The sequence below is a fragment of the Denticeps clupeoides genome, chromosome 3, assembly GCF_900700375.1.
Source record: "Denticeps clupeoides chromosome 3, fDenClu1.1, whole genome shotgun sequence".
Lineage (NCBI taxonomy): Eukaryota > Metazoa > Chordata > Actinopteri > Clupeiformes > Denticipitidae > Denticeps > Denticeps clupeoides.
This window is the reverse complement of record NC_041709.1, coordinates 15,697,000-15,721,807: the sequence shown is the minus strand read 5'-3', so window position 1 is coordinate 15,721,807 and position 24,808 is coordinate 15,697,000. Positions and strand designations below refer to the sequence as shown.

At 42.0% G+C, this 24,808-nt stretch overlaps 1 protein-coding gene across 2 annotated transcripts in view; it reads left to right on the top strand.

Annotated features, from left to right (window-relative positions):
• LOC114786740 (synaptic vesicle glycoprotein 2C) overlaps positions 1–24,808 on the top strand; it is a 30,123-nt gene that overhangs the window by 2,149 nt on the left and 3,166 nt on the right. Inside the window, exons 2-10 of one of the 2 annotated variants that reach the window (XM_028974138.1) lie at positions 2,514–3,333; positions 10,752–10,932; positions 13,916–14,067; positions 19,762–19,895; positions 20,004–20,093; positions 20,249–20,359; positions 20,495–20,583; positions 22,164–22,328; positions 23,523–23,656. In XM_028974138.1, coding sequence (XP_028829971.1) covers positions 2,718–3,333; positions 10,752–10,932; positions 13,916–14,067; positions 19,762–19,895; positions 20,004–20,093; positions 20,249–20,359; positions 20,495–20,583; positions 22,164–22,328; positions 23,523–23,656 — 1,672 coding nt within the window. In that variant the 5' untranslated portion in view covers positions 2,514–2,717. Of the gene's footprint in view, positions 1–2,513; positions 3,334–10,751; positions 10,933–13,915; positions 14,068–19,761; positions 19,896–20,003; positions 20,094–20,248; positions 20,360–20,494; positions 20,584–22,163; positions 22,329–23,522; positions 23,657–24,808 lie in introns of those variants that run through there. The other variant, XM_028974139.1, reaches the window with a different exon arrangement.

Genomic DNA, 24,808 nt, shown 5'->3' with positions numbered 1-24,808 from the left:
AGGAAGTTTGGCTGCCTTACGTTATCTCCAACACACAGTGTGCTCAGTGGCGTATAAATGTCAGAGTTAATGTTGGTGGGCCATATCTGACAGATGTCCAGAGGAAGTGGATGGTGGCTGTGGAATGAAATGTCACTGGGGAGAAAGGCGGCCTTCCAGGCTCAGCCGGCTGTAAAACGGGAGGGAACGGAAAGGGTCCTGTTTACCAGCGGAGGATGAAGCAGTGTGATACAAGTGAGCCATCAGAATGGCGGATTTACACGCGTGCACAGATCCTGTCAGTTCAGCCGCTGCTGCATTGCACCAAGGCCCCAGGTGTAGATCAGAAGGATGGAGCATTGGGCATTTTCTCTTGTAAGGATGCACCATAGCCTGGAAAGGCCTGGTAAAAAAAATGTACTCATCAAAAAAAAAATTATAGAGTCACAAGACAACCAGGGAAAAAAAATTCACCTCAAAACTGACCGGTAACACACATGTTGCCTCTGTACTCTCTGTTTTGTTCTCCTCTTTCCCTGTCTCTCTGACACACTCACACACTCACATAAGCACAGGCGGCATTGTGTAGCTGCTGACCTGGCGTTGGCCTGTGTTTTGGATAGTAAGACCCTTCGTGGCCGCTGGCAGTGGGCCACAGTGTCGGCCCCAAGCGCAGGCACTGACATCAGAGTAGCTGAAAATGGAGCAGTGGTATGCACCATGATCACTGCCGAGAAGGGGACCGTTAGACCGGCGAATTGTGAAGATAAGCTTAAATCTGCGACTAGACAACATCCTCACTTGTTGCAATAATACTACTTGTTCTAAGCGTAATTGCAGTGACACAAAAGAATTGTCACTGTTGCTGTAATGCTGCGTAAGCATGGTACATGGTTTCTTGCAACACGTTGTGCACAGTTCTGCTACATTCCTACTGCAGTGTCAGCTGACAATGAAGAAAAATCATCATATTGATTTTAGATGATCACAGCTGATCTACTTTAGTTTTTTTTTTCCAAATTCAAGCTAAAAAGAAGAGTAAAACGAGGGAAAGCTAATAAAAGACAGGATCTGTAATCACTTTCTGCACTGATACATAATGTACTGTACAGGCCAAAAGTTTAGACGCACCTTCTCAATTCAATGTGTTTTCTTTATTTCCATGACCATGTACGTTGGTAGATTCTCACTGAAGGCATCAAAACTATGAATGAACACATGTGGAGTTATGTACTTAACAAAAAGTGGACACCTGACCTCCACAGTCACTGGACCTGAACCCAATCGAGATGGTTTGGGGTGAGCTGCACCGCAGAGTGAAGGCAAAGGGGCCAACAAGTGCTAAACACCTCTGGGAACTCCTTCAAGACTGTTGGAAAAGCATTTCAGGTGACGACCTCTTGAAGCTCATCCAGAGAATGCCAAGAGTGTGCAAAGCAGGAATCAGATATTTTGAAGAAACTAGAATATAAAACATGTTTTCAGTTATTTCACTTTTTTTTGTTAAGTACATAACTCCACATGTGTTCATTCATAGTTTTGATGCCTTCAGTGAGAATTTACCAACGTAAATGGTCATGAAAATAAAGAAAACACATTGAATGAGAAGGTGCATCCAAACCTTTTCCCTGTACTGTATATTGCTTTCACGTCCTTCACAGATGAAGAATATGTGAGGGGTTTTGTGCTGCAGTGAAATATTCGCTGCCGCTGTGAGTAAATGAGCAAGACGGTGTGTATTTTCAGAATTCGCAGAATCTACACGGTTTAATGTTAGGAATGCTCATTAGGATAGCATAATCATTAATTATTAAACATGAAACATGGTCATTTCCATTCTGAATGTTGTGCTTTTGGGTTGACCAGCAGTGATTAAATTGTCTGGCCGGTGCTGTATTCATGCAATCACCTCTTATCTCACCTCATAGACGGTCCTTGTGTCTGTACTGAATTCTTTTCCACCAAACCGCAGGTGCAAGAACATTAGAGGTGATCCTGGAAATAGCTGAGTAAAGAAAACGCTACATTTATTAAACGAGTCGCCAAAAAGCAATATCAGCATATAAAGCATATGTACCGGGAGCGTGGACTAGTGCTCGACATCTTTAACCTGAGTTCACCTGCATTTCGCAATCCACTCCCACACAATAGTTTACCCTCCCGTCATAATGCCAAGCTCTGTTTGGTACGCCACGCTTCAGTTATGGATTGCGTCCACATTATGCTGCATAGCATTGTTGTACTAATTTGTATTACAAATTCAGATCAGAGTTCCTGGAGCCGGCTGTGTGTAAGCGGCAGTCAGTGAACCACGTGTGGTACAGTGGGAGTGAGGGGGAATGAAAAAGCAAGAACACACGAAGAGCCGTGTGTCCTAATTAATAGTCGCTGTGAATAAATAGTAAAGTGTTTGGTCTTCCTTTGATCGTCCAACGTGAGCCCTCCCGTGGCCGGCTTAGTCCTTTTTCATTTGCATTCTCACGTTTGATCCGTCATTTTTTTGTAATCTCTGGGTTTCCTTTTTTCTTTTTTAGAGCCTGCGCGTGCGGGTGGTGGCCATCTGTTCCTGTGGATGGGACGAATCACACCTTTTGTTCTTGTTACGCCAGCCATTGCAGACAGCTCTGCTGAAGTTGTCCAACTGAACCGTCGGCAGTCCTGCCCTCGCCCTGGACGATTTTAATCCTCATCACAGTCTGCTGCGATTGTGGTCTGCTTAGTCCCTGCATAGTAAAGCTATGATGGAGGACCCGTATCGAGAACAAGCTTCCCTGGTAAAGGGGGCCAAGGACATTGCGAAGGAGGCCAAGCGTCACGCCGCCAAGAAGGTTAACAAAGTGGTGGACCGGGCCTCAGACGAATACGCCAGCCGTTCCTACAGCCGCTTCCAGAACAATGAGGATGAGGAGGACAACGGGGAAGACACCTATTACCGGCAGCAGGATGGTGACGTCCCCCGAGGACATAACCACGACGAGGATGACGAAGGCTCTAGCGAGGCCACCGAGGGCCACGACGATGAGGATGAAATCTATGAGGGAGAGTACCAAGGCGTGCCTGTGGCGGGAGATGGTTTTGGCCAGGAGGGGCGGGTGGCCCTGGGGCAGCCAGTGTCGGATGGGATGAAGGACCGGAAGGAACTGGAGAACGAGCGGCAGGCCGAGGAGGAGGAGTTGGCGCAGCAGTACGAGCTCATAATACAGGAGTGCGGCCATGGCCGCTTCCAGTGGCAGCTGTTCTTCGTGCTGGGACTGGCGCTCATGTCCGACGGCGTAGAGGTGTTTGTGGTGGGCTTCGTCCTGCCCAGTGCTGAGACCGACATGTGTGTTCCCAACTCTGGTGCTGGCTGGTTGGGTAAGAGTAGCATGAATATTACAATGTTTCCCCATCTTTCTCACTTTCATAATTTTTCTTTTATATATATATATTTTTTTTTAGATATAGGGAAAAGTCAGACTTACTTCAGGCACTTGTTTACCTCTGAAACATCACCAGAAAGTAAAGGGGCAAATAAATAAATAAATAATTATTTCAATTCATGTGTAATTGAAATGAATTTAATTAATTAAAATATAGTTAAATAAAGATAATTAGATAATTTCACTGGATGCTTAAGTCTGTGATCTCTAGATTTCAATTCCAATGAAGTAGCATGGTGCTCTTGGTGATATGTTTAATCCGGAATTCATTCCATTGATTTCATTCCTGTTCCTGGTGCCGTGGTTTTCAGGTCTGAATGAGATTTTTTTTTTTACTGTAATCTCATTCAGTGTGAGGGTTGTCCCGGCGCATGCCCGAGCCATTATGACAAGGAGCCTGCGTGTTTTATTGTTAGTATGACAATTCGACAATTAGATGAATCAGCAGGTGTTTTTTTACTCATTATGGGTAGTTGTGTGGCTGTAATATATATTTCATTCAACTTCAGCTTTTAATCAGAGGCAGAAATAGGGATGTCCTAACTAGTTCTTCTTGGTGGTGGCAACTACTCAAAGATTCATACACACTAAAACACACCATTGATTGAAGCAGTGATTGCTCTTCCTCATCATGGCCCTTTTATGAAGGTCAGCTCACAGTGACAACTTGAAGTGTTTCTAATTTTGTTCCCATAAGGAAGAGTGTGTGTGTGCATTTTTTTTGCATGTTGTTGCTGCATTATCCTTGTCTTTGTGTGTGCATTTTGACATTTTACATATACAAATATTTGTATTCACATAAAAAAAAAAAGAATCTTTACCTAGCATTCTGATAGTGAGGCTGCAATGTCCTCACAAAGATAGTATGACTTCGTATTTCAGTAATAGAAATGAAACATATTGATATATTTTAATACATCCTTTAAAATATATAAAATCAGATGTGCATGCACGCACCAGGCCGGTTTAACACTAGAGCTGGGTAAGAAATAAATGCAGGTCTGGCAGATGTCTCGCTGACCTTATTAACTTGTAAGAGTGTGTGGAGGTGGTGTGCACACAGTTCACCTTTCTACTCTCTCCCTCATTATTTATGTGCTGTGTGGGGTGTTAATGTATCAAAAGATTGTCATATGATCAGCAAAATATCAATAAGATACCAGATTGAGGGGGAACTTCTCTCTTGTAATCGAGTAATGTAACATGATAAAATAGCCTAGTAGACCACAAAGTCTCAGGTTCAAACCCCACTTACTACCATTGTGTCCCTGAGCAAGACACTTAACCCTGAGTGTCTCGAGGGGGACTGTCCCTGTAGCTACTGAGTGTAAGTCACTCTGGATAAGAGTGTCAGCTAAATCCCATAAATTATTGAACAGTATACTCATATTCTGTCTATAAAACAGGATCACGATAAAAAAAGAACAGTTTCACCATGCATGTCACTGATCATTCTGCACTCATTTCTCTCCCACACTGTTTGTTTTTTTACAAACAGTGAACACATTTTCAGTAGCACATCAGAGCTGCTGGAGAGGCTTCTTCGAATAAGGAAATTACTGCGGTGATCTTGTTGCAGGGAGTTTATAATATTATTTTAGCCCAGCTTGCTTTAATGTCTTCATCCATTTCCTTTTCACACCCTGTCTCTGTCCCCCCCCTTCATGGTCTGTCTAAGTGCTGAATATGGTAGATAGGCTGTGTTGGTGGATTGGCTGTGTTGTGCTGGCAACAGAGAAAGAATCACACCGTACACTGTATACGGTAGAGCAAGCTTACTACATACTGATACACACACACACCATGCATGGACACACACCCCCTCTATCATGCATACAACACACAATGGACAATGATGCAGATATTTCACATATGCTCAGAGCATGCTAATGAGAGCATCCCTTTTCACAGTCAAGTCTTCTGTTTCTCCATCTTTCCGCTCCTTCCTCCTCCGCTTCCTCTTGTTTGCGTCCATCTGCCACACGTCGTGCTGCTCTGCTTTGTTACACCATCCTCTTGTTCTCTGTAACAATCATTACAGAGAATTGCTTTGTAGTTGAAATGTACAAACCCCATGTCCCATGTCATCTGCCTTTCTCTCATGCACACTCTCACACTGCAGGTTATTGCTAATGCTGCACAATATGACTGATGTGTGCGTGTGTGACTGATGACTATGTGTTTCAGACAGGGAGCTTATATTAAAAAGGACTGTTTCCATCAGGACTGCTGTTACCTGTATGTTTTGCAGTCTTCTTTGCAGACTTTTCATGCTACCTCACCTGCATGTTAGTGTAAGTATCCCAGCTTGGTGTATTAATAATAATTCTGTATCTTCATCCACCTGTGAGTTGGTCAGCATGGTAGTTAGAAACAGAGACAGAAACAGACCATCAGGTAGCAGTAGCCACAGCTTGACTGGACCAGAGATGTGAGTCACCAGAAGGAAATGGTGCCATGGCTCAGCATGTCACTGTGTCTGTGAAACGTGTGTGTGTGTGTGTGTGTGTGTGTGTGCCCATCTCAACTGTAGAAATCAAATTGACAGTTGAGTCTAAACACACTCAGGCCTTGGCTCTTGTAATTAAAGTATCCAGGAAACAGGACACCTGCACCAGCCCCTGCTGCCTCCCCAGCCCCGGCCTGTCAGTAAAAGAGAATTCACCTTTCCTTGAGCCAAACCATGACCAGTCGTTGTCTTTCATTCTAAATCAAATTTCATGCACAGAATTCAACATAATTACTGCATGCACTGATATTCTGACAATTAGCTTAATCAAAGATATGGATCTGTTCTTTTTAGCTAGGTCTACAAATGTGTGAAATTATTAATAATAGTCTATTATAAAGTCATGGAATAATGATAGGTATCCACCTTTGCATGCTGTTTATATGACAATGCGCACCCTGGTACCAGGGACACAGCTGGTCAATATTTATTTGTCTTCTGTAATCCCTCTGTGCAGATCATATTGGGTGTCTGTGGAGTGTCAATAACCTGCTGTAATGTGATAATGACTTTGTCATTCTTTAGAAGCTCATGGGCCCATGACTAATGACCATGCCGCAGAACAGACGAGGACTGTAGTACATGACAATCTTATTCATGTCCTATTCTTCTTATCAAAAGGGGGCATTTTAAATTAAATCTGAAATGTCAGATTACGTTTTTGATACTGTATTATACTTATACAGTACAGGCCAAACATTTGGACACACCTTCTCATTCAATGTGTTTTCTTTATTTTCATGACCATTTACATTGGTAGATTCTCACTGAAGGCATCAAAACTATGAATGAACACATGTGGAGTTATGTACTTAACAAAAAAAGGTGAACTAACTGAAAACATGTTTTATATTCTAGTTTCTTCAAAATAGCCGCCTTTTGCTCTGATTACTGCTTTGCACACTCTTGGCATTCTCTGGATGAGCTTCAAGAGGTCGTCACCTGAAATGCTTTTCCAACAGTCTTGAAGGAGTTCCCAGAGGTGTTTAGCACTTGTTGGCCCCTTTGCCTTCACTCTGCGGTCCAGCTCACCCCAAACCATCTCGATTGGGTTCAGATCTGGTGACTGTGGAGGCCAGGTCTCCACTTTTTTGTTAAGTACATAACTCCACATGTGTTCATTCATAGTTTTGATGCCTTCAGTGAGAATCTACCAACGTAAATGGTCATGAAAATAAAGGAAACACATTGAATGAGAAGGTGTGGCCAAACATTTGGCCTGTACTGTATATACATTTGTATCTTCACCTACAAATTGCTTCCCTGAAAGCAGTGTGTGCAGTAATCCATGCAGAGTGTCTATTTATATTATCCCAGAAGACCACAATCGTCCTTCGGGAATAACATAGAATTCTCTACATGGGCACAATGGATTAAAAAAGCAGAAACTCATAAGCATAGACTCAGTCAGAGAGATGGTGGACAGACAGGGCACATGAACACAGATGAAAGTAGGGCCTTATGAAAACCATTTTATTTTTCACCAAATTATGCTTGATTTTTTTTTCTAAATTCAATTTTTTCCATTTTAATTCTCCTGAAGTCTTCTGAATTTTAATTGTTCTGAATAAACATATCTATTTACCTAAACTGTGTGATTATGCAGTTGATGTGGAAAAACAAATGCAATATGAAAAATAACATTTAAATTCCTGCTTGTGCATTTACTGTTTTGCGTTTGTAAACCATTTACGTGTAAATAATATGTGCATTTCATGCAAAGAACCATTTCACAATATTACACACTTTTAGTTGTAGACTAAAAGTGCTTCACGTTTGAGCTCAACATAAAAAAATGTGCATGACCAAGAATTTGCTGAACTGCACGGAGTTTGCTGAGTTTGCGCGTAATCGGGCAAGTGGTCTGGATTCGACACTGACAGCCTCTTTGCTATCGCTGACCGCGCATTTACATTACGCTGGTGTGTGTGTGAACGTCCTGTCTCAACAGGAAACTTGTATAGTGTGCTGCAGTGACCAGAAATGTGAATTATATGCAATTTCATTTTATTTGTTGTAGTCCGCTATTCCGTCCGGAAGTTTTTCTCCTGGAAGACGGTGTGTACGTGTCCACTCATTGTCTGATTTTAAGGACAGGGAGTCTGAATGCTGTTGGTTACTACCCGGTGGACTCTACAGTCTAGTGATATTACACTCAGCGCTACATTAAGAATTTTTAGACCCCATATGAGGATTACATGAATGCCATTTTCATCTGAATGTGATATTAATGGAACTGCTTCTGGTCAACCAAATAATCAGCCCAGGCAAGCACTCGAGAGCATTCACTGGCCTAATGAGCTAGCTAATGAATTTATCATACATACTCCCTCGAGACTGTTACAGCCTATATAGCTAACCGTGGATTATTTAATATTATACCACATCACTTCATGATGTCACTTCATTTATTTACTTCACTCCAAACTGTGAGTTCAGGGTGTGTGGAAGCCATTGCAGATCACAGTACTTCTTGATCGGACACATTAATGGCACCTTATATTGCTGGCACATAAACACTGTAGAAATACACCCAATTTTGTATCTTAGCAACCAGACATAAAATATGCATAGTCCTCTGACACAGTGGTTCTCCATGTGGAATTGTACTCCCTGCATTCATGTGTATTTACCCACAACTTTGGAGATGGATAACAGGAAATTTCATATGTGGTGATATATTGACAGCTATGGTTTTGAAGAAACCGATAATGGATGGTTTTTTTTGTGCATGTAACTTTTGCAAAATATGGGTGACTTGGGAAAAGCTGACAGGTGGAAATGCATTACAAGCCCAACTCATCACGTCTGAACACCGTGATAAGTGTAACTACCTTTGGCTTCATCCACGCAATCTGTTTGAGGTGAGCTGGACAAGGCAGGAGAGATAGTTTCCTGGTTGTAGGGGTTGTGGATGGCCACCAAACTGCTTCCCCCTCTGCCTGGATTAGCATTTTTAGCATATCCTGGCTTGGGCGAGTTAAATGGATTTACTGTGCGTCTGTTGTCTTGGGGACACAATGAGTGATGGCTTTGGCATCCCCCAGGCGAACTCACACGGGTCTGCGGAGGAGGGGCGAGGGGAGTCGCTTCCTTGTGTCATGAATGATGAAGCCACAGCTGAAGCAATGGCCACATGTCAAAATAACATGTCACTACAGATAGCGTAAGACTAGGGGCCTTGTTGCTAGAGGTGTTAAAATTAATCGTAAAATCGATGCATCGCAATGCAAACGTGCACGATTCTGCATCGATGTAGTGCAGAACATAATCGATTACATCATAATGGCATTACTTGGTGATTTTCTGCCCCTGGCATAAAAATTATTGTTAAAAAGTAGCACTGGTAGTGACTGTGGCTGCCTAATCTGAGTACAGTAGGAGTTTCACGCTGCGCATGTCTGCGTGTCCAGAGATCTACAATACGTCATTATCATCACACAGGGAGTTTAGAAAAACACGCATAATTTTTTCATGCTGAACCCCCCGGCACGCATGGTGAGTGCCGAGTTCGTTCTGAAAGCAGCTTTAGATTTTCTTCAATGAGTCCGCGCTCACCAGACGCTATATATAAAGTAAAGTGAAGTGATTGTCACATGTGATACACAGCAGCACAGCACATGGTGCACACAGTGAAATTTGTTCTCTGCATTTAACCCATCACCCTGAGTGAGCAGTGGGCAGCCATGACAGGCGCCCAGGGAGCAGTGTGTGGGGACGGTGCTTTGCTCAGTGGCACCTCAGTAGCACCTTGGCGGATCAGGATTCGAACCAGCAACCTTCTGATTACGGGGCCGCTTCCTTAACCACTTGGCCACCACTGCCCCAAATGTCTGTCTGAACCAGGAGCTTTTTTGGTGTTTCTGGCTTCAGTTGTAACAGGTTTGGGTAGTGGAGGAAATTTGTGTAGTGGAGGAAACTCTGGTGAAGCATGCAGAGAAAGGAGGCCTCTGGGAAGAAAGAGATTATGCTGCTGCTGGGGTTTCCATCACACTCTCTATTTATTATGTTTACAGCACGTCATTTCCCCCACACCCGGGTAAATGTCGGTAAGCACTTGTACATGAGAAGGGGACATTACACGCACCAAATGTTACGGCTTTTATGTAATACGAAAACAGATGACACAGGACCAGTGTTACAAGGTGTCGAGATTTTTTCTGCTCATTGGAGCAAATTGTAGCATCCAGACAGTGTACAAGACACTCTTGTATTTTGAAAACATCACTTGACCATGTAGAACATTTACGGCATGCATCGTGATGCACCGATATTGAGGCACTGATAACCGTAATCGAACCGAATCGCGAGACCAGTGAAGGTTCACACCTCAACTTGGTACTGTGGGTTGAATACAGTCACAGACTCTTTACAACCTCCTGGTAAAAACTCCTCACAGTTTTTGCCTAGCGGATAAGGAAGTGGATTCATAACCAAAAGGTTGCCTGTTCAAATTCTGAACTATCAAGGGGCCACTGTGGTCCCCTTGAGCAAGGTATACTGTCCCCACACACTGCTCCCCTGGCACATTCATGGCTGCACACTGCTCACTAAAGGTTAAATGCAGAGGACACATTTTGTTGTGTGTTGCGCTGCAGTGTAATTACAATGAAAAATCAATCACTATCAATTTGAATTGTAATAATCTGTTACTGGACCAGATGGGTCTTGTCTCAGCTGCGAAGGAACTGAACAAGGACTTCCCTTTTTAATTTAAATAAATGGATCATTCATTTTGTATTTGTAAAAGCATGCCATCTTTGCCCTTTCACTTCATTTGAATGTAGTTTCCCCTAGGGATGACACATGCTATGATCCCTCTCTCTGTCTTTCTTTCTCTCTAGGTAGTATAGTTTACCTGGGCATGATGGTGGGGGCATTTTTCTGGGGGGGTCTCTCAGACAAGGTTGGCCGACGACAGTGCCTGCTGGTCTGCATGTCTGTGAATGGGTTCTTCGCCTTCCTCTCTGCCTTCGTGCAGGGGTACAGCATGTTCCTGTTCTGCCGAATGCTCTCTGGATTTGGGTGAGTGAGCATTTCTATCTATCAGGGCTCTTCTGTTTCCAACCTTCTCTGTAGAAATCAAATCATCTTCCATGGAGCTTTTAAATGCCCTGTTTAAGGAATATATTGCCGGTTATCATGTCTCTGAATAACATCTCTCTGCAAATCAATGAGGCATCTGTTATTTCTGGAAAGCCTTTTTAGGAGTTAATGGGTTCACAATTGTTACACAGATTGACCCCTGTTTGACCTGCAGAACTGAAGCTCTTTTGTAGCGAGTCTCTTCCCTGAGTCAGTGGGGACTTCCCTGAGTCAATCGCTCATAGCTCATAGACTCCCCCAGGTCGTCCATAATTTTCTGTTTTACATTGCAATAACAGCCCTTGTGTCAATGTTTTGGCCTTTACATTTCTCACCTTGCATTATAGCTCCAAATAGGGTGGACACTGAAAAAACAATGGTCTTTTGTGCTCATTTTTACACCCAATCACTCAGCAACTGCAATACTTTGTATATTTTCAAGCCATGAAGTTCTTTTTTTTTACGATGAAGTCCTTTTTTTATGGGAGGGGTGGGAAATTCTCTGGGCAGACAAAGCATGAGAAACAGGTTACCTTTCCCCTTATTATGATATTTTCCATTTCTAGCCACTGTAGGACCATAGACAGGCTTGGAGAACTCATACTAACGTTAAATAATCTAACAAAGTGAGATTTCCACAATAGGGGGCCTTTAAAAAAATTACCGAAATTGGAAATTTGTGTTTCTGTGTCATTTCCAGGCTGCATTCTGTCTGATATGAGCAAGAGCCTCCATGGTTACAGGCTCCAGAGCTCGATGCAATATTGATTTCATCTCTTTTGAGAGTGGAAGGATTGCCTCAGAAACATCTGCTGAGCCAACCAGATTTCTGAATTCTGAAAATAAATGTGTCATGACTCACATAGGCCTCATTTTGTTGGCCTTCTTTCCTACCTTCCTTAACCCCTTCTGTAGATTCATTGCATGTAGATTTGCAGAAACTATTGCACATCCCTGCCAAGAAGACCCTGATTTGCAAGTGGTCACCTCCTTCCCCAGTTGATTTTTTTGCATTGCCTTGTCACTAAGCTTCCTTATTTGCACTGGATTGCCTTTCCTGTTGTAGTCTTGCCACTTATGATGTGTAAAACTCATTCTAAAAGTGTTTGTTGATCTTGCTGTGTGCTATGTCCCTTTTTTTCTGGCCAATCCCCTTGTTTTTGGCCAATGTGCCATGTTTATTTTTGTTTATTAAAAATGACAATTTCTCCATGTTGTGCACCTCTGTCTCCTCCTTCACCCGATGTGGCATTACCGAAGAAATTACCGGAAAAAGAGGAGCAGCCTACATGCCATGGGCGGGTTCTGTCTCACCACCACCAGAGGTGTTAGTCCCTCAGAGTTCTGCCAGTAAGGGGTAGTTGATCAGCGTGACATGGACATTGCTGAGGATAGGCCGTACTTCTGCACTGACCCCCATAAAGACAAAGGCAAGCCCTGGGAGGAGTTTTGAGAGCTGTCAGATGACAGCAAAGAGGAGGAAGACTCGGGGGGTCATGACACGGAAACAGTGCTCTCACCAGCACCTGGAAAGCGGCAAAAAAGTTTACAGGCCTTTGGGGTATCCTGAGTCTTGGCTGCTGCAAGAGGAGGACTTTGACACTGCTGTGTCAAAAGTCCATGTTGTGCACCTCTTTGGTGGCTTAGGATTCGAATTGATAACTGGTCCGTTTCCTTGCCCGCTAGGCTACCACTGTCCCATAAATGTGTCCTCTCACCCTTAGTGAGCAGTGGGCAGCCATGAAAGGCGCCCAGGGAGCAGTGTTCGGGATTCGAACCGGCAACCTTACGATTACGGGTCCACTGTCTTACCCACTTACTTGGTGCGCCCTTAGAGGGGGACGGGGGATTATGTGATGCCACAGGTGGCAGCAGGCCCACCAATGCACTGTTCTGTTTTTGGCTTGATTTGCCACAAGTGTTTCTTGTTTGTTAACCTTTGTCATTCGTTTATCCTGCTGTATGATACATAATTGTTTTTCTTTTCTGTGTTTTTGGCCAACATGTCATGTTTGTTTTTGTTTATTAAAAATTTAAATCACCATTTTGCCTCCTCCTTTACCCAACATGGCCTTACAGGTTCCTTAAGTACTCATCACTTTGGAAGAAATGCATCATAGTTTCATGACTGTTTATCATCCACAATTGCCTTGAGGCCAAAAATAGAAGGCTTAAATTGTGAAATGGACAGAGAAACATACAGATTTGTGGCCGGAATACGTAAACATAGGGTCAAGTGGGATAATAGAGAAAGAGAAGAATTGAGGCAGGAGTGAGCATCTCTCTTGAAGCTGGCATGGCTGGCAGGATCTATGTGTTATGTTAGAAATAGAGACTGCAGGGGGCAGAATATGAGGGAGAGATCATGGGACAGGAAGTGTATAGGAAACAGATGTGGTATCAGTGACAGGACCAGGATCCATAGCCATTGTCTTAATTAGCCCTTCTTGGTTGATTCATGTGGATTAGCAAGATTTGATGCAGTTAAGGGTTCTAGCCAGCTAATGCTCAAAGTTTAAATATTGAGTAGGGAACATTGTCACTATGACAGAAAACATATTGGAGTTTGAAAAGTGGATCAGTTTTATTAGACGAGTGAGTTTGCACTGACTATGGAATTGGCTTGATGAAAGACAAGATACTGACATATAAACATTACGCAATATATATATACAGTTCGGAATGAAAGTGTTAAAAAATAAAGCAGAAAATCTTACATTGTAAAAAAACTAATACATAAAATCACATACTAGCAGACTAGATGGTGGGCAAACCTGTACCAGACACAAAAAATGGTTGGAAACAGTCAGGAGAGAAAGGGAATACATTGCATCTAAAAGCTTGTCTAATGGCAAAGTAAATTTCTCTATAAATGTAAAATGTTGATATTTGTCTCCCATGCTTGCATCTGTTTTCTCAACAGGATTGGCGGTGCAGTACCCATTGTGTTCTCATTCTTTTCGGAGGTGTTGGCACGGGAAAAGCGAGGCGAGCATCTGAGCTGGCTCTGCATGTTCTGGATGATTGGGGGCATCTATGCCTCAGCCATGGCCTGGGCCATCATCCCCCACTATGGTGAGCAATTCTGTTTTTAACTTACACAGTCACCGTAAACCATTTCTAACACTGTCACTGTAAGAGGAACTCTAATATTACCACATTCCTTACTAGAACAGTACCAAGCAGGTTCGGGCAGAATTGTTTGCATTTCAAATATAAAGGGCTCCAAAAATGCCATTCATGGTAAGTGCAACACATTTCTCATTATTCCACACATTCAAAGAACTAATTTTCTAAGAAATCAGGGCTGAGCAGTCATTTGTAAAGCACTGCTTCCCTTGTGGTCACATTGCTGTGTAATGAGCTACAGAGCCAAACCTTCATTTAATTTACCTTGCAGTGCCTTTATGGAAAATGTAAACAAACTGAGAAATGAGAATGGAGAATATATGCATGTAAAAGAGGACAATGTCACATGGGTGGAGTATGTAGGGGCAAAGGAGAGAGGTTGGGAGGGAATAAGGAAGGATTTGGTGCAAATTAGAGTAGCCCAGCTTTGAAATAAGACGACCAAGTGCAATCTGGTATAATAGAGGTGGATTCAGGCAAGGAGGTTCACTGAAAATGATTAATGTATTCTGTGGCAGGGATATTTAAAGGATGAAGGCACACAATGCATAGAGAGAGGAAATGGGTGAAGAGATAGAGAGAGAAGGCAGGAGAGGGGCAGACAGGGAAAGCGATAGTGTCCTGTAATTTATCACCAACCCAGCAAAGGAAATAAGCAGTAAAAAAAGATAAAACCTTAATGGTGACTTCAGAGCATGCAGTCTGTTTCAGCCACAGCCACGTGTTTCTAATCCTCTTGATCAGGCTTAATGAGGTTTTCTCCTTTGGCAAAATAAAAGTGCTGAGGTCTGGTACGATTTAAAGAAGGCTGTGTCACCCTGAAAGGTTTTATCAAATCATGGACACTCTCCTTTCATTACCACTGTCACCATGGATGTACACATCTATAATGCCTGACATGACCTATATGCAGGTGTTGTGTTTGTACATACTATATTAGTGCAATTATATATAAATACAAACGGCTCAGTTACCTGTATGCTGCTCTTTGAGTGAGCCAGTATTGTATCACCATGGAACACATCCTGAAAGGAGATGCAAACAGGAAGATATCTAATAAGATAACAAGCAAGGTCTTGTCAATAAGAATTTGGCATGAAGGACGTCAAACTCTAATCAAACTACCAAGAGGTCCCAGTTGGAGACAGATGAGTATGACAGAATTATGAAAAGAAATACTCAGGAAATGTTGAATGGCACAAGGGTCACTTTTACAGGACACCTTACCAAGGTATGTATCTGACCTTACTGATCTGACAGACCAGACAGCTTTGACCAACTAAAGAAAATCAAATCTGTGTTATGACGTTCTTATTGCATTGCAACCATGTTTTCCTTATGTTGTGTCACCACAACATGAATATTCATGAACAGGGTGAGGTTTGGTGACATCATCTCAAGATTGCTAAAATGTAAGTGTAGCCTCTGTGTGGAGTCCACAATGGCCTCCACTGTCCCCATGGGTTCCTCAGGTAGTGTAATACGCTGATTACTCTCGCGTTGGGTGCTTGGTCTCATATTTATGTCGGAACATAAATAAATTATAGGCTATATTAGCATAGTATATTAGTATTTTAGTAGGTTAAAATTGTATAAATATCTCAATTTGTATGTTATTTGATCATTAAATTAAATTTTCCTCGAAATTGGAAAAGTTCACCTACCACCAACACAAGAATTTGACAGTTTTTCTGTGCTCATTTTGTGTACATCTAATTAATAACTTATTTTTTTTTTATCAATTCTGTCAAAGAATTGCCCGAAACGAAAAAACAAATAACATTATGAAATGAATGCATTTTACTCAAGAGAAGAGTCCTTTAATTAGGAGTGAATGAGATTGATTTTCCATAAAAGGAGAGTGAACTTGTCATAAAACTCACTCTGCCCTTCTCCTCTCCTCTGCTCTCCTGTTCTCTCTCGCCCAGTCCCATAAAAAATAGGGACCGTAATTGAGGTCAATTGATTGGTGGTTCTTGTTTTAGTACCTTTTTTCTCTGCCTCAAACCAGCAGTGTGAGTGAAATTGGTGCTGCTGCATTGCTCTCCTCATTGACTGCTAGGATAAGGCTGAGTGACTTGCCCGTTAGAGTTTTATTGTGTGTGTGTGTGTGTGTGTGTGTGTGTGTGTGTGTGTGTGTGTGTGTGTGTGACTGGGTGTGCACTGAAAAAAATAATCCTTTGAATTTAATTCATTTGATTGTGTACATTGGCCCTATATGATCAGAATACAGCCAAATGTTCTTTTCTCAATTCATTGTTACTGTTCAAAGCTTAAATATGTAATTCATGTAATATAGTTTTAAAAATCATGTTGAGTCACCATAATATTCAGTTCCTTAATACCAATGCTTTGAATTAGCATCATAGAGAGCTCCTCTTTGTGAGGCTGATAAGTGACTAATTAATGGTAATGCTTTTTATGTGTGAGATTACTTTTTTTTTACCTTTAAGGGTGTCAAATTGTCAAAATATTTTTTACTAAATAGAGGTATTTTCATTGTTACACAATTATTACCATGGTCCTAACAAAGATTTATAATAATTAATAATTAAAGTGTGTGTGCATTTATATATATTGTAGCGGTACTGGTGAGTGGATGGGTAGGTAGGTGTGACAGCAATGTTTGTTAGTGGAGTGTGAAGATGTGTGTGTGCAGGGGTGTCTTGGTAAGTGGGCGTGTGCTCAGAGTCAATACATAAATCTCGGGGGCTGCTGAGTCAGTCAGCCATACGCTCCAGTCCATTATATACATAATACGAGTAATGAGATTTTCAATGGCACAGGCTAAACATGGGCCCATGGGGCTCAACCACACTGCAACAAAAAAGGCAATTACAGGGGATCGTCTGTGTGTCACAGCACCCAGTCCTGACTCATAGCCTCTTGCATACACACACAAAATGCTAGACTATATGCATTCCTGGGTGCCCTTCTTGGGTGCTGTACTCTATCCGCCTCTACTGAATACTTCACCAACATCCCAGATCACTGAGAGATGAATGTTGCCAGGGTGGTAGTAGCCTAGTGGGTAACACACTCGCCTATGAACCAGAAGACCCGGGTTCGAGTCCCACTTACTACCAGTGTGTCCCTGAGCAAGACACTTAACCCTAAATTGCTCCGGGGAGACTGTCCCTGTAACTACTGATTGTAAGTCGCTCTGGATAAGGGCGTCTGATAAATGCTGTAAATGGGTGAAAATGAGTTTTATCCTGCTCTTCCACTGACAGCATTAGGCCAGATCGGGTGCTTTACACTCACTGGAGAGATAACCAGTACCGCTCAAAAATGTGAGAAGTCATTCAGAGATAATCAAACATGCATTGCTGCCAAGTGCAACATTTTCACCTTCCAAAACCCTTAGCTCTGGAAGAAAATGTTCTAGCTCGTAAGCAGGCAGAACAAAAGGCAGCTCTGCCAGATCCTGCCTTTGCTCCCTGAGGAAACAGAGAGAACGCACTGGCTGATCCAAACTAATAGTTTATGTGCTAAATTAGTGTTTCCAAATTGATGACTGTACACCCCTTACACTGGTGAGGTGGAGCATCTGGAACTGACTCCAACATGACATCAACATCAGCACTGACAATGCCGAGACATCATTGTTTGCAGATGTTTATTTGTGACAGGCAGTGGATTTTGCGTTACTAATCTAGTGTGGCCTGATATCGTTTTGTTTTACCCCAGAACTCTTGGCTGTCTTCTTCTTCCCAAATCCAACAGGATAGGGTGGTAGTAGCCTAGTGGGTAAGACTCTCGCCTGTGAACCAGAAGCCCCGGGTTCAAATCCTGCTTACTACCATTGTGTCCCTGAGCAAGACACTTAACCTTAAGTTGCTCCAGGGAGACTGTCCCTGTAATACTGATTGTAAGTCGCTCTGGATAAGGGCGTCTGATAAATGCTGTAAATGTAAATGGATAGAATGTTGGTAACGTAAAGCACTCCTCACTCACTCAGAGGAACAGGCCGCATTCCCTCATCACTGAAGCTAACTGATAGATTTGCTGTGATAAGCTGAATGGTCGTTCTTGTGTGTGTGTCTGTTTCTGTGTGTTCCCAGATCAGCGAACAGTTCTGTTCCCTCTTGTACCAAACGAAGAATGGGTAAAAATTGTAGTAGCAAAGCTGGTGGAAACTTAGACTTTCCACTGCCCCTACCACTGTATAAGGAATCAGAAGGTTGCCGGATCAAATCCCGATCTGTCATGGCTGCCCACTGCTCAATCAGGGTGATGGGTGAAATGCAGAGGACAAATTTCACTGAGTGCACCGTGTGCTGTGCTGCTGTGTATCACATGTGACAATCACTTCACTTTACTTTACTAAAGATGTTTTTTTCTGGGGGCTGAACACAAATGCATAGTTTTTATGTGTAAAATTGAACACCATGTATAATTTTCCTTCCGCTTGACAATTATGCACTACTTTGTGTAAAATCCCAATGAAATACATTAAGGGTTGTGGTTGTAACAATGTGGAAAAGCTGAAATGTTTTATGCAATGTTCATTTGCATAATCTTGCCAATGAACATGCTTAGCGCCCAATTCTGCCTACCCTGGTCTGGCTTCTGTGCAAATACAAGTTGTGCGTTTGCTTCCAAGTCTCTAGCTTATCCCCTCAGTCGTGACACCACCCTAGGGCCCTTCTGTCTCCTTGCATTATACAAGTCCATTATTTCAAAGAATAAAATGAATTTTGCTGCTCTTGGCCAATGTCTGCATACATGATAATATTTTACATGTTCTGCCTGAATTTCTGCAGAATCACATCAGTTAACCCCATACGTTCTGATGGGTTTGCATGGGGACACATATCGCTCGGTGCCAGTTACTCTTTAATGGCTGCCCACCCCAAGGAGAAATGCATCCCACAGCTTCACTGTTGTGAGCCTGAGAACGGAGCTAAATGGCCTGGATCACTGCAGCATTTTGCATGCTTGGAGTGTACCGTTACTTTAGCTTATCCACAGGAGAGAAAGCCTCAGAATCATTTCTCAGTCTGCTGAAACAACAAAATCCGTAGAGTTTTCATTAGTCCATGTTAAAAAACATCTGTCCTTTAAATGCCTCCAATGAGCTGTGCAAAGCAACTTTCAAAAATATTTCTTCCAAACGAAAGGAAAAAAAAAACGTCATTTAGCTTCTGACACCATATGGCACTGTTTTGCCATCACTGGCATGAGCAGTCTCACCATGCACCATGGAAAAATGCTGAGAGTTGCTATCATGGTTTCATGTAAATTGAGACTGGGGTGAATAGAATGCACCAGCTACTAGTCAGCCACTGGATATGTGCTAAATACGGTTCCTGTAGTGAAATGCATTTTAACACATTTCTTTCTTTTCAAATATTGATCAAATGTTGATCATATGAACTTGAATTCCTGTGAATATTTGGTCTGGGCCAATGTTGTAGCTCGAGTTACCTTCTGCACATTTTTGTAATTAGAGGACTGTGCAGATCCTGGTGGTGCTGGCAATATAAATAGGCAAGCCAATCCAAGAGATCGATTTGGTTTCCAAATCTATGCTGATGTATTGAACTTATATTAACCTTTGTCTAATGTCTTTGACAGTAGAATTGTCTAAGCTTCCCAGGAGTCCTGGTCCCTGATTGGCTGCTGCTCTATCTGCAGGCTGGAGTTTCAGCATGGGCTCTGCGTACCAGTTCCACAGCTGGAGAGTGTTTGTGGTCGTCTGCGCCCTGCCATGTGTCTGTGCGGTTGTAGCCCTCACAGTCATGCCAGAGAGTCCACGCTTCTTCCTAGAGGTGGGATCAAGCAAACCGCATACACAAACGCACATTTATGGATGTGATTTTTTTTAGCATGTGAGCTCTTTGGTAGATGCTTAAGCAGTCTTCCCTCTCTCTGTCTAGGCGGGTAAACACGACGAGGCCTGGATGGTGCTCAAACACATCCACGACACAAACATGCGAGCCCGCGGCCAGCCTGAGAAAGTCTTCACAGTGAGTCTTTCAACACACACACATTTATGTGTACACCATCATCTCCTATTCTAAATTTGAAATCATACAACTGGAAGACAAAGCATGCATATGGATGCACTGGGCAGTGATCAGTCCAGGTGGATGGCTCTCAATTTCTCTGGCACCCCCTAAAGGTGAACCGCATCAAGATTCCCAAGCAGTTGGATGAGCTGGTGGAGATGCAGTCTGAGTCGGCCAACCCTGCGGCCAAAGTTCTCTTCAGAATAAGGATGGAGCTCCGTGGGGTGGGTGCAGCCCCAATTCCCATAGTAATACTGTATTTGCCTTTAAGTAGTATGCAAAGAAAGCAACTGATATTTATGGGTGCTATATAAAATGGGTTTACATCACTTGAGAGCATTTTTTTAATTCCCTTGTAGATCTGGCTGACTTTCCTGAGATGTTTCCATTATCCTGTGAAAGACAACACTATTAAGTTGGCGATTGTGTGGTTCTCTCTGTCCTTCGGGTAAGATATGTGTCCTTCACACATATAGAGATGCTCTCTTCTGACATGTCATGCTCTTCAGCAAATGCCTTGTCTTTATTATTGTGCTCCATAGAACTCTTCAGTGTTTATGTAACAGCATAGCTCCATTCATCATGAATTCAATGGAGACATTTACCAACAGTTTTTTGAAACATATATTTAAAAACGGCAGCCATGATTGAATATGGAGAAACCCTCACCTCAGCAGACTGGTGCTCAATTCAGCTGATTCAGCTCTGATGGGAGCGTTTTTGTGTTTTTTTTGCTCCTGTAATGAAGTGTTGTCTGTTTGTAATTACTGTCGTCACTGGAAGCCTTGGGCTTGGATGGGCCCAGAGGAGGAGCTCTGCCATAGGGCCTATTCCCTCTGTTATTACTTTATACTTTGCCTGTCAGGAGGCTGGATGGACCTGCTGTTGTGTGAGAAAGCTTTCTTCCACGTCCAACACGCTGTCATGCCCACTGCTGTAGACCTGAAGAATTTTTTGCTCAACATGCACCCTCTCATATAAACACGCATTTCAGCTAAGAACACACACACTTACACACAAATACATACAGCTGCACAGAATTAAACACTTAAAACAACAACAGGATAGTCAGAGTATTGTTTGGAGTGTTGCACTTCTTAAATGAAATATATATACAGTGGGGCAAAATCAAGGATTGTGCAAGACGTCCCACTTAGAAATGTCAAAATTTGGCGCACAGCACGAAACTCCTACCCAGAGTAGCACTGTATTCAAATCAGGCAGACAATTTTTAACACAAAATTTATGCTATCAGAAAATCACCAAGCAACGTTTTTATGATATAGTCGATTATATTCTCACAAAGCTGCTTGCCTGTTGTATATTGGCTCATCCCTACTTCTTGACAACTCTCTGCTCTTGACAACTCTCTGCCATGGTGGAGGTTGGAGTCTGACTATGTGAAGGTGTGGACAGGTGTCTTTTATACAGATAACATGTTCAAACAGGCGCCAACAAGTGAAGGTTAGAAGAACTTCTAGAAATGCTTTTTTTTTGGACCATATACAAATAAATTCTTTAAAAATCATACAATGTGATTTCCTGGTTGTTGTTTTTTTGCATTTTGTCTCTCACAGTTAAAGTTTACCTATGATGAAAATTAGCGACCTCTCTAATCTTTTTAAGTTGAACACCTTAAAAAAATTTTAGGTTGTGGCTTTTTTGCCCCACTGTAATACACACATAAATACGCACCAATACACACACACAGTCAGTCCTACCCTGAGGCTGTGTTTCAAAGACTGTTTTGAATAAGAATTAGCCCGGACGCTCATTACCATTCAATCAACCCACCACCCTGAGAAAAGAAATTAATTAAGACCTGCTGTCAGCCTCCTGTGTAAAGGACACATGCACTCACAGGAACAAACACGCACAGGCCATCTTAAAACCTAACCTGAAGGACAAGGTCTTGTGGAGCAGTTGTTTTTTGTCTATATGGTTTTGAATGCTACTCTTTTTTTTTAACTCTAGATAGAATTCTGTTTGCATTTTTCATAATTTTCACCTCTCTGTCCCTTTGTGAAGGTACTATGGTCTGTCCATCTGGTTTCCTGATGTCATTAAGCACCTACAGGCAGATGAGTATGCATCCCGTGTGAAGATCCACACTAATGAGCGCATTGAAGACTTCACCTTCAACTTCACGTTAGAGAACCAAATTCACACCAATGGAGCCTTCATCAATGACAGGTAGGAGGCAAAATGTAGTGGAATGTACATTTTCTCTGTTTTGTTGTGTATTACCAGGTTTGTATCTATCATGTTACCATGTGTGGATATGAATGTTTTTTGTGACATAACTAGACATAACTCTCATTCGTTGCTCCTTCAGCCAGGTAATATGAGCATAGCCTTATAGGAGACACCTATAAATGCAGTGCAAATTGCAATGTAACAAGGACTACAAATACTCACCTCCTCATTTGAAAGTTGGCTTTCCTATGGGGAAAGGTTTAAAAAAAAGTGCAGTCTCAGCCACAGCGCAGACTGCAGACACAGTGCAGACTGCAAGCGCCTCTCAACAATGCCTGGATATAAGACATGGTGGAGCTGAGGTTTGAACTCTGTTGTGCTGCAGTGTAAGCAGAGCCCTCTACTGGTGCAGTTGAGTCAGCGCATCCCTCTCAGGGAGAACTGAGCGCACCTCTACTCCCACAAACCTCTACTCCCACAAACAGCAGGCATCCGGACTTTATCTGCTACAGGAAATTAAACCACATCTCCTCCCATCCTCTGTGGTTATCTTTTCAAACAAGTACTGGTTTCTTTCTGCTATATCTTTCTCTTTCCTTCTGTCCGGTGCTTTTTCTGATTAAATGTTTTGTACCTTCATATTACTCACAAACCAATATGTTGTTTTTCTGAAAACATATTAACAGATTATATCTATGATAATATAGAACAGATTACAAACTACTCTGTCATAATGATACATTTGTATAAAGCAATTGGTTCAAGTCCTTGGATGAGTAAGATAAAGAATAACTCTTAACATAAACATCTATTTTAATCATAGCAAATGTTTATTTCCATTTGCCTTATAGTTTTTTCAACCAAGGGGATAGGAAGAATTCTGCAACACATCTTACGCCTTTTTACAATTTAATGAGTATTTTTTATTCTAGGTTTATTTGTGTAAAATCGTGCCCACTTCATCTACTATGGCTTCTTTTATCCTGGTACATTTAGGAGTGGTAACACTGTTCAAAATGAATAGAAATTATTTATTCTGAGGGAGGGAGAGATTATGATTGAATGACTGTGATCTACTTATGTGAATGTAGATAATTTTAGATTTACGAGTATAGACGGATGTATATAGGTCTAGGAGGCAACACTTTGTGTAACGTTCATTTATAATTCAGATGTATTTTTCTTGGTCAGGTTCATCAGCATGAAGTTCAAGTCTGTCACCTTCATTGATTCCACTTTCCAAAGCTGTTATTTTGAAGATGTCACATCTGTTGGCACCTTCTTTAAAAACTGCACTTTTATTGAGGCCTTTTTCTACAACACAGGTGAGCTGGTGAAAATGAACTTCACGGTTGGAACACTGTGTGTTTTTCTGCATGATTTCCTCCTCACCCTCACGCCCACTTTCACTGAGTCACACTGATCCTACAACCTACAAATCAGTTGTCTGTTGTCATCTCAGTATGTTTTGCAAATGAGAGAAATATTTGCATAGGCAAAAAAAAAATTGTGGTACAAGTCTATTTGTCTTTTTTGTCCAATACAGTTTACCAGATATAGGCCAAAACAATGGTACAGGGATCAGAGGATCTCTGCTATTTTCTCCATATCTGCTCCCACCACTGCCTGCCCACTCTGATTATTCCAACATCAAAGATCTTCTCTTTGTTCTGCACTCAGTGGTTTAAGTAAGATGGTTTAACAGCATCCAGTAAGAGCAACATCAAAAGCTTCAGCCGGACTGATCCAATCAATAACTGGCGAACAACCATGATGCACGATCATGATACATTACAGGCAGAAGAAAGAGGGGCAGACTTTCAGGCTACAGTTGAGCACAGCACTACACACTAATCATGGGGCTTGTTTAAATGTGTAAGGTCAAATGCACCCTAATAAACATATAAAACACAAAATAAATCTTTAATGAGTTTTGCACATGTGACATATTGATTTGCTGGTTGAAAACCAGGAAGTGTTAAAGGTGCATGGCTCTTAATGTTTTCTTTTGTGTCCTAGGTAGACAAAACCTGTGTGCGGCATGTTGCGTGAACGTCAAGCATGATACACTCGGTACAAATGTTTGTGCGCAGTTTGGTCATTTAAAATAATGCTTTGCATTTATCAAAGGCATGTATTGTCATAGGTTGCTGATCTCATGCCAAATAGTCAGTGCAGGTTACAGGCGTATAGTTTCCCAGGATTAAAGGATCAGACAACACTCATTGGAGTTGGAAAACAGGCCTTAAGTGAATACAACCAGAACTGGTTGTACGAAAGGATTCAAAATGCATATCCAGGGTATGGATGACATATAATCACTGGATTTCAAAAATGTCCGACAAAAATTCATGCCACAAGCTCTAACACAGCCAGAATTATCATCAAATTAAAAAAATAGGATACAATGTACAAAAACTATACACTTACTATGGTCGCTGAGAAACTGTAGTTAAGTGCATTTGTGGGTTGTGTGG